Genomic DNA, 10,892 nt, shown 5'->3' on the forward strand with positions numbered 1-10,892 from the left:
GCACAGATGATCTGCGTGTCTGTGAAGCTGAGGTTAGAGTTGTTAGAGTTGTTTGTTTAGCTCTCCCTCTTTTTCTTGTGCCACTCATTCCAACGTTATCTGTCAGTCAAGGTCACACTGAGTTGTTCCCATGGGAATGGAAAGGTCCAGAGCAAGCAAACAGCAAAGGAATCGAAAGTAAAAAGTGTATGTAAAATCACTGTTATAATCCAATCCTCTAGAGGGAGCTTAATCTGTCTTTCAGAGTCTAATTTAATGTCCAAGAACCTTCAAATACAAATGTTTAGCAGAGTTTATAAATGGTCACCTTGTTGCAGACAGTGCTTATTTATCTCCAAAAAGAATGTTTCAAATTTAAAAGGTCTCAATACCCTCAGATTGTTTCAAGTTCCAATATACAGTATCCAAATCTGCAGTACTGACAGCTCCCTTAGTACTCAGGCAGCTCCTGACTCTGGGTTTCACCTTTTAATTTGTAATCCAATAAGAGGAGGAAAGTCAAGTGCAAATAGAAATCCCAAATCTTTAACTTAAAGTCTTTACTTTAAAATGCAAGTTCAAATAGATGCTTAGATCTGTAAAACTTAAAGTCTCTTTCTTTCAGCCTCCACTCCTCCAGCTGATTGCTTTTTTTTCAAGTTCAATGGCTGCGGAAGACGGACTTCCTGCTTCCACGTCTCTCCGCTCACAGCCAAGTTCAAGCCAATTCAAGTTTCCCTTTTAAAATCTCAAATTTCAAGTGATTCAGTCTTTTACTCACAAATTAGTTGCTTTTTCGTCCGGATCCGTAATTTAGCAGGAAAAGGGATCAGCGCTCACCGACAGTAGCAGCGCGGCTTCGCTCCTCAGGCTGTGAAACAGCTCACAGCGCCGCAACCCCCCTCCATGTTCCGGAGCCCCTTACGGGGTTCCTTCTGCACTTGGAGGGTCGCTCTTGGCGCCCACCGAGCCTCAGGACCCCAGGCTCTTGCCGCCTGGGGTTTTCCGAAGTGGGTCTCCGCTTCGCCGTAGCGGACGACCCGTTGCCTGCGGAGCCTCCTCTCCCTTTCAGAAGAGGACCGCCATTGCCGTTCGCGCCGCCCCCGGAAGTCAGGATAAGAACAGATATCAGGCTCCGGCGGCGCGGCAGCAGCAGGAGGCCCCATTAGCTAAAGTGGTGCTTCAGTTAAGAACAGTTTCAGGTTAAGTACGGACCTCCGGAACGAATTAAGTACTTAACCTGAGGTACCACTGTAATCATTAACTGTGTGGAAATAACAATTATTCAAAAGTGGAAAACCAAGTTCAAAGTATTTGTCTGCAGATATATTTGGAAGAGGATAAAGAGTTTCCCAACTTTGATTTGGAGAATGACTGGAGAGACGCCAAAAAAACTTTGGAAGTTTGCCTGGAATTAGAATCGGATGACGCAACTCCAATTAACCAAGTGGCCATGACTGGAAGTAGATCAGCTTGTTGAATTAAATGCAGAGCCTGAGGGGGATAGGTGCCTTTTAATATCTTACTTAATATTTGCATTCCCAGTTTTATATGGCAAACCTTCCCTGGACAGGTTAACCGTTTGAAGGACAGCTGGTCTTAAAAGCATTGGGCAGATGCCTTGATTTGATTTTATCTGCTGCCCGAGGTGAGAAGATTTTTGGACTGGCTTGGCGAAAACATCATTTTGTGAAGAGATATCGTGAACATGCAGAGGGAACTCTGGACATAAATTCCACCCAGAATATACTGTTTTGTTTTATCTCGCTTGTTTGATAAACTCAGAGGCTGTGAAAAATAATGAGGATTAACACTGGAATGATTTATGGGAACTATCACAAAAATTATGAAAGCAGTAGAAGATAATCAGACCCTCAGAACATGGGAAGATACCTCCAAATTTTTTTATACGTTGGCATAATATTTGGACGGTTTGATTATTGAATAATATGTATAATTTGGAATATTTAATATGGTTTGATTGGATTATTAAAGCGGAAAATTTAATAAATAGTATTTTTTTAAAAATAAAAATGTTAATATACCACTAAATCACACACTAAATCAAAGTGGTTTACAATTATTATCTATAATAATAATAAATTCATTATTTGTACCCCACCCATCTGACTGGGTTGCTTCAGCCATTCTGGGCAGCTATAATCTACAATATTATGGCAATTTTTTAATAACATCAGTAGACCAGATTTCAGACAGTGAGATGGATAATAAGTATGGTCCATACCTTAATAAATAAAAATAATTAATTAATTACAATTTATTACTTATACCCCGCCCATCTGGCTGGGCCTCCCCAGCCACTCTGGGTGGCTTCCAACAGGATATTAAAAACACAATAAAACATCAAACATTAACAGGGCTGCCTTCAGATGTCTTCTAAAAGTCAGAGAGTTGTTTATTTCCTTGACATCTGGTGGGAGGGCGTTCCCCAGGGCGGGTGCCACAGCCGAGAAGGCCCTCTGCCTGGTTCCAAATACATTCTCCCTCACAAAAGCAGCTGCAATAGTCTCACCTAGTTCTTCATCTGTTACTGGCAGGTAGTATTCTATCATCTCCACAGATGCCTCTATCATGTGGTCAATACCACTCGTCACCATCTGCTTCATATTGCCCTCCATCACGGTGTTCATGCCAACCACCACTGCAGACACGGCCATCTTCATCCTCTCCTGGGCAGCCTCTTTGACCCCACCTGCTAGACCTGACATTGTATCCTTGGCACCCCGGACAAGTCCTTTGGCATTAAGTACTACCTGCAGAAGGAATTTTTAAAATATATTCTCACATCAAGAAGAGAAGAGAAGTGAAACTCCAAGCCAAGAACCAGAGTAGAGCCCCTCCCAAGTAAATCTGGAAGGATCTCTAGTTTCCTAGTCATCGACTCCAATTTGATTCACCCCATCAATGGATGGCAGTAATTCTACACACACGCAACGCTGAGGGGAAGATGTTTATTCCGCCCCCCTTTCAGCACTGATAGATAGGCGATTGTTAGGAACAAACAAAAGAAATATGAGAAATCGTGCCACAGGGCACAACAAAGGAGTCCTGTCAAGTTTCTACATGTAAAACTCCTGATATTATCTGGGCAGTGTAATTGTGCAGAGTCAGACCATTGGCCTGTTGGGCTCCTCCAGACCGGAGTTTTGTTGTGTCAAGACCATGTTGTCGAATACACCCACAACAGTTCACGACTGATGGATTTATTCTGCTTTATTAGCTGTTCTGCGATGCATGCCCAACGCTACCACGTTATTGCTGCCTGGAGGAGTTATAGCACGCTGTAAGCAGGGCAATAAATATATACAGTCATACCTCAGGTTACAGACGCTTCAGGTTGCGTTTTTTCAGGTTACGGACCAAAACCTGGAAGCACCGGAACGGGTCACTTCCGGGTTTCGGCGGTCGTGCATGCGCAGAAGCACTAAATCGTACTTTGCGCATGTGCAGAAGCACCGAATCGCAACCCGCGCGTGCGCAGATGCAGAGTTGCAAACGTGCATCCCGCACAGATCACGTTCGCAACCCGAGCGTCCACTGTATATATAAAAACTGGAACATTTGTGGTAAAAAAAACAGTTATGGGATTTCAGCAGGAAGTTACAGGATATGCACTGCTTGGAAATGAAGCAGTGTGACCACCGCTATAATTTTGGCAGGAACAAACTGTAACGAAAGTGGGAATGTGCATGATCACCCCAATAGCATCAGGGCACAAATAATCATAAATGTGTAACAGAAAGGATGCCGGGGATTGGGGGCATAGCTGTCAACCGTCCCTTATTTGGCGGGAAAGTTCCTTATCCCAGCGCCGTGTCCCACTGCTGTCCCTTATTGATGATGTCCCTTAAATTTCCCGGGTTTCAAAGGAAGCAGCTCCTCTCCCTCCCTCCCTGCCGGCCAGGGAGGAGGGAGGCTCCAACTGTGTTGCTTGGCTGCAATGCTCACCCAATAAGAAGTCTAAGAACAACTGGGGAGTGGAGCTTGCATGCCTTGTGCCTGGCCGCCTTGCCTGGGGACTCGCCTTTGCTCAGCGCTTCCCAGCGGAGAGGTGACGGTGGTTTTCCTTGCTGCAGCCCCTTCGCCGGGTTGCTACGCTGTGGGAACCACCACTTGAGGCTTCGTTTGGCTGCTGGCTGGGCTTTCTACCTTTGGCTGCGAGGGGCTCAGAAGTTGAACATAGCTCTGCTCTGAAAACCCCTTATTTTGGCTGCTGATCCCTTATTTTCGAGGCTGCTGGTCCCTTATTTTCAAATCTGTAAGTTGACAGCTATGATTGGGGGGGGGGTGACTGTCTACACAGAAGAAGCAGAGGTAGAGGCATTACCTTTTCAATAGTCTGCTGCACAACAGGCAGAGTCTCTTGCAGTTTGTCAAGGCCCTGGCAGGCGTAGGTATTTGCTGAAACGACTGTCGAAAGAGAAGAAGCCATTTAGCCTTTCGCTGGCGGCCTCATCGCTTCCTTCAAAATCAAAACTTACTTTAAAACCATGTGACAACTTAGAAGTTGACTTGGTGCATTTTCAACTCAGCTTTCAAAGCTAAAAGGGACACGGGTGGCACTGTGGTTTAAACCACTGAGCCTCTTGGGCTTGCCGATCGGAAGGTCGGCGGTTCGAATCCCCGTGTCGGGGTGAGCTTCTGTTGCTCTGTCCCAGCTCCTGCCAACCTAGCAGTTCAAAAGCATACAGGCACAAGTAGATAAACAGATACCGCTGCAGTGGAGAGATAAATGGCGTTTCCGTGCACTGTGGCTTCTGTCACGGTGTTCTGTTGTGCCAGAAGCGGTTTAGTCATGCTGGCCACATGACCCGGAAAGCTGTCTGTGGACAAACGCTGGCTCGCTCAGCCTGAAAAGCGATATGAGTGCCACAACCCCATCGTCGCCTTTGACTGGACTTAACCGTCCAGGGGTACTTTACCTTTACCTTTTACCTCAAAACCAAAATGGTGACCGAGTGCAATCAAAGCACAGGTTAGTTTTACTTTAGCCTTTTAATGGGACGTATTTGGTTTTCAATATTGTATTTGCATTGCAATATCGTAATCAAAATGTATATAATCATATTTTGTATTTGTGGTATGTATAAACATTGCATAATAGCCCACCCTTTTATCACACATCGAAGGGTGGGGAGCTTAGAATGGATTTCTAGGCTTGCATTGCTGGTACTGAGGAGCCTTGGGACACCCACACCTAAATGAGAGACCTAGGAGGGAGCCAAAACATTCCTAAAACTATCAAGCCAGGATTTACTTACTCTGAGGTTCAAGCTTATTCAGGACGGGCTGTGCACTGCTCACTGCCGAGGAGGCAATCTTCTTTAGTCCAACTTCTGCCATACCACAGACTGCATGGATGGCTGGATGGGACGCCTTCGCAGAGTTATAAGTAGTGGAAAGGATCTCGCAGGTAATGCTGACCAGGGGCAGATCAGTTAGCCTTTGTATGACACACTGGGAAGAGATACTGCATTGAGTCACCACCTTCTTAGACCCTAGAGAAGATGCTAAACTGTTGCTTTCTTGGGACTGTAAGAGTTATTGTCAAAAAGCATCCTCACAAAGGCCAGCGGTAGTGAAGGTCCGAGTCTCGTGTGTGCCTTGAGCACGTCTAGCTTAGTGTGAGTGAATCGTAAAGCTTAGAACATTCCTCTCACCAGTTCTGTGATTCTTCCTCTCACCAGTTCTGTGTTTTGACTGTCAGCGTAATTACCGTATTTTTCGCTCCATAGGACGCACTTTCCCCCTCTTAAAAACTAAGGGGAAAAGTCTGTGCATCTTATGGAGCGAATGCAGGGGGGAGGCAGGCAGGAAAAGCCCCCAAGAGCTGCACACAAGCTTCACGCGGCTCTTGTGGGCTTTTTCCCAGGAGGGAGAAGGGACTGACGTGGCCAGTCAGTTCCTTCTCCCTCCTCATAGAAAAGCCCACAGGAGCCGCGCGCTCCTTAAAGGATGGAGAGGCTGTGCAAGGCTAAAGAGGAAGCCAAGGCAGCGGACGGGTTGGATCGCGCTCGCTGCCTTGGCTTCTTTAGCCACGCTGGAGAGGTTTAGCTCCCGGCTGGAGAGGTTGCGCGGCTATGGCAGAAGCCAAGACAGCCAGCGGGATGGATCCCGCTGGCTGTCTTGGCTTCTTTGCTCTTTGGGGCTGGGGGGGGGAACCCGGGCTTCCCCCGCAGCCCCGAGAAGCTCTGAGAGAATATTTTTTTTCTTGATTTCCCCCTCTAAAAACTAGGTGCGTCTTGTGGTCCGGTGTGTCCTATAGAGCGAAAAATATGGTATACTAGGCAGCTTCTACTGTAGGTGGAATATTTTGCTCTGCAGAATGACCTGGGCTGGGCTCCTTTAAGAGTTCATAACAGAGGCATGGAAGTCTCCATGTTTTTGTTTTTAAAAAGGCATTGTAGCTCTAGTCAGATTTGGAGTACAGCTGCCTGCAGTTACTGTTAAGTAAGAATATAAAACACCAGAAAATCCTTCCTTGTGTAGTGTCACTCTTTGGGGAGGAAGTACAATGGTACCTCGCAAGACGAATGTCTTGCAAGACAAAAAACTCGCTAGACGAAAGGGTTTTTTGTTTTTTGAGCTGCTTCGCAAGACGATTTTCCCTATGGGCTTGCTTCGCAAGACAGAAACGTCTTGCAAGTTTGTTTCCTTTTTCTTAACACCGTTAATACAGTTGCGACTTGACTTCGAGGAGCAACTCATAGAACGCGGTGTGGTAGCCTTTTTTGAGGTTTTTAAAGACTTTGGTGATTTTTGAAGCTTTTCCAAAACTTTCCCGACACCGTGCTTCGCAAGACGAAAATAATCGCAAGACGACAAAACTCGCGGAACGAATTAATTTCGTCTTGCGAGGCACCATTGTAGTTAGACTAACTTTTAATGTTTGATGCATTACTGTATTTTAATATTTTGTTGGAAGCTGCCCAGAGTGGCTGGGGAAGCCCAGCCAGATAGGCGGGGTATAAATAAATTTATTATTAATTATTATTATTATTATTATTAACTTACTGTTTGAGTCTAAAGCTTAAATGGTGCAGCAAGGACCACCTTACCTGTTGTCCCTTTTCGGTGACCTCATGGCTCTCAGCTTTTCCATTTCCTTCATTATTAGACATGGCGATGATGAAATGTCACTGCAGAAAGCTAAAGAGAAGCGTCAGCTATCATAAGAAGGTCCATTCTCATTGCACACAGTGGAGAAAGTACTCAGAAACATACTTGAGAACTGCAACTTAAGGTGGTCTGTTTTGCAGGGAGCATTAAGAGTCAATGCAAGTTTTCTACATAGATTCCTTCAAGCATCCCCACACAATCCCTCCTGAACACAGCCTTCCCCATGATGACCCTTTTAACCACCACACATAGTACCCAAGAGGTCAAACAAAATAAAGGTAAAGGATACTACAGGTGTGTTAGTTATCTTCTGGCGGTTCCCTCACTGCGAGAAGCCAAGTTACAGGGAACCAGGCAGAGGGCCTTCTCAGTAGTGGCGCCCTCCCTGTGGAACGCCCTCCCACCAGATGTCAAAGAGAACAACAACCACCACCAGACTTTTAGAAGACATCTGAAGGCAGCCCTGTTTAGGGAAGCTTTTAATGTTTGATGTATTACAGTATTTTAACATTTTTTGGAAGCCGCCCAGAGTGGCTGGGGAAGCCCAGCCAGGTGGGCGGGGTATAAATAATAAATTATTATTATTATTATTATTATTATTATTATTATTATCATCATCATCATCATCATATTTACTCTAAATGAAGCTAACAGGTCTACTCCTTCCCTTTCTGGCATACCCAAGGTTTCCAGCTGTTTTGGACCACAATTCCCATCATCCCTGACCACTGGTCCTGTTAGATAGGGATGATGAGAGTTGTAGTCCAACAACAGCTGGAGACCTGAGAAAAATAATGTTGCTTTTTTATTGCCTTTTCAGAACAAATGTAGCTCTTATTAATTGCTTTTTTATAAAGGTCATGAGGCCAGAAGGCTATAATGGTTAGGGGATTTTTATCTGGGGATCTTCTAATATAGTCGTACCTTGGAAGTCAAACAGAATCTGTCCGACTTCCAAAATGTTCGAAAACCAAAGCACGGCTTCTGATTGGCTGCAGGAAGCCAACTGACGCTTCGCAGGTAAGATTCACCTTCTGTTGTGTGGGCAGGGTGGTCCCTCCCCCTACTGGCCAATCCCCTGGCAACGCCTCCCCAGGCAGGATTGGGCGATTGGCTGAGGTAGGTGGAGACCTCCAGGTATCCAGCCTGGGGAGGGGGAAGCCAGCCAGAACTACTGGGAGCCACACTGGGATCCGGGGGGCTGCGCACGACCATGCAAAAGGCGCCCCCCCATTTGATGTGGGGAGCGGTCATTACAGATTGGAGCCAAAGCAGACACACATTTGCCCAAAGGCTATCCAGGACGTTGATAGCAGAAGTTTGGATCCAACGCTTCCTATCTCCTAGCTCAGTCACAGATAGAATTAGTTAAGGGAGATGCAATATTCCTACACTACAAGCTTAGGACAGGAAGCATTACAGTCTAATCAGAGGAGACTTTTACCCATGACATATGGGGTTCAGCACCCTCCACCTTGTGATAGGAATTTTGAGGTCTTAGATAGATGGTAATGTTCATAAGTTACCAACCAAGCACATACATAGATCAGCACAGGAAGACCATACTGGAACCATTTTGATTCCTAAACTGACCAAATGTTTTCCCTGCAAGGAGGGGGGGGGGGGAGCAGGGAGCCTTCCCATTGTCTCAGGAATTGAGTAATCAGCATTTTGATGGGTGACAGACTATCAGGAAAGACAATCAGATGACCTGGCAAACAGGAAAAACGACATTCAGATTTCTGTTTTAGACTGCCTTTTTTGTGATGTATGTATGATGTTTCTGGGGGTGGTCTTGATCTACAGGGTGGCAATTTCAAAAGTTTTTATAAGGCCTTGCGCTCCATTTTTCTGGGTTCCTCTTCCTCTCCTGCGTGTGAGGGGAGCACCCTGTTGCAACAGATCAATAAAGATCAAGCTTACTAGCTGCTTTGCTTCTCAGTATTCTCTGGTTGGCCTCTGTTATTCTCTCCTACCAATAGGGAACCTATGTAAGGACTCTATATGGGCTCTTGGATACCCCATAAGGGAAAAGGGCAATTTTTGTTTACAACAACCTCTGAGGTAAGGCAGGCTGCAAGATGCCCTCCATTGCTTACTCCAAAGAAGTGCTGCTACCATCTGAAATTTTAATCCTTTGTCTGAACATGCAGAAGGTTCAGGCTGACAGTTTGCACTTCTGGAGAACAAGAGGCCTTAAAGAAAGCCAGGTTAGCGTCTGTACCAAGTGGCACAGATGGGGACTGCGTAAAGCCAATCCCAGGCTTATAGGTAAATATCCCAATGAAGTACAGTGGTACCTTGGGTTCTCAAACTTAATCCGTTCCGGAAGTCCGTTACAAAACCAAAGCGTTCCAAAACCAAGGCATGCTTTCCCATAGAAAGTGATGCAAAATGGATTAATCCATTCCAGACTTTTAAAAGCAACCCCTAAAACAGCAATTTAACATGAATTTCACTAATGAGACAATTGATCCATAAAATGAAAGCAATAAACAATGTACTGCAGTCACACAATCAATCCATCAGTAGCTGGACTGGGTTCCACACAGTCACAAAAACAAAACGAAAAAGAGCCGCAAAAACAAACACAAAATAAATAGCAAAAACAGACAGCCCTCAGCGTAACACTCAAAATGGAAGTGTGGCACTCTAAATAGAAACATAACCCTCAAAATGGAGCACGTTCGGCTTCTGAAAAAAGTTCGCAAACCAGAACTCTTACTTCCGGCTTTGCAGTGTTTGGGTTCCAAGTTGTTTGATTACCAAGGCGTTTGAGAACCCAGGTACCATTGTATATTTAGCAATCAAGAGAGATTCAAAAATGGAAATCTGCTTTTGCAAAACAAAACCTAGAATTAACTAGCCAAGTCCTAAAATATGACAACTCACATTTTGAAGTAGATTACAGATGAGAGGGACCACCTGGGTTTCTGCGGTTGCTGAGTCAGCCCCCTGAATGAAGGAAAAAGAGAATTGGGGAATGGAAAACTCCCCAAGAGGAGGGGAGAAAACACAAATGGTCCTATCAGATGGCCGGGGTGGGGGCTAGGCCTTCAAGTGAGCCTTACAGATAGTTAACAGCTTGCTTAGTCATGCAGAGATACAGGAACCCACCTCTGGATGTAGAATGATGTGGATTTGGTGTCTATAGCGGCATGTTTATTTGGTTAGAGGCTTACTATAATGGGTTGTCAAAGGTTTTTCCATCTAACATCACTGAGACAATATTTGGGAATACAGTGGTACCTCAGGTTACATACGCTTCAGGTTACATACGCTTCAGGTTACAGACTCTGCTAACCCAGAAATAGTGCTTCAGGTTAGGAACTTCGCTTCAGGATGAGAACAGAAATCGTGCTCCGGCGGCGCAGCGGCAGCAGGAGGCCCCATTAGCTAAAGTGGTGCTTCAGGTTAAGAACAGTTTCAGGTTAAGTACAGACCTCTGGAAAGGATTAAGTACTTAACCTGAGGTACCACTGTAGTCTCTGCAGTGTTGCCACTGAAAGTACTACAATCAAGAGTTTGCAGAGTGTTTCTCCTTGCGTAATACGGAAAGTCGGGACGCAACCACTGCCATGCAAAACTTGCATTCACCTGGACAGTTCATTTTCATTCATGCAAAGCCGGGGCAGAAAAGCCAACAGCCCTCCCCTCATTTGTCTCCAGGTATACTGCGACTAAATATGGGGGCTCCACCCAGAAGGAGCAGCTACTCCTTAAGCAACGCCCTCAAAGTCTAAAACAAAGTTTGTTTAAAAGGGTAATAAATG

The 10,892-nt window shown here is 45.3% G+C and overlaps 1 protein-coding gene across 1 annotated transcript in view; it reads right to left on the reverse strand.

The window, feature by feature from the left end:
* Positions 1-7,136, reverse strand: part of LOC308466300 (perilipin-3-like) — an 11,862-nt gene extending 4,726 nt beyond the window's left edge. The window contains exons 1-4 of the mRNA XM_080987062.1: positions 7,059-7,136; positions 5,262-5,457; positions 4,328-4,410; positions 2,513-2,753 (exon numbers count right to left, since the gene is read on the reverse strand). Of these exons, the coding sequence (XP_080843188.1) occupies positions 2,513-2,753; positions 4,328-4,410; positions 5,262-5,457; positions 7,059-7,121 (583 nt within the window). The 5' untranslated portion in view covers positions 7,122-7,136. The remainder of the gene's footprint in view (positions 1-2,512; positions 2,754-4,327; positions 4,411-5,261; positions 5,458-7,058) is intronic.
* Between the last annotated feature and the right edge of the window lie 3,756 nt (positions 7,137-10,892).

This window comes from Podarcis pityusensis (assembly GCF_964106645.2).
Source record: "Podarcis pityusensis genome assembly, chromosome: 17".
NCBI lineage: Eukaryota > Metazoa > Chordata > Lepidosauria > Squamata > Lacertidae > Podarcis > Podarcis pityusensis.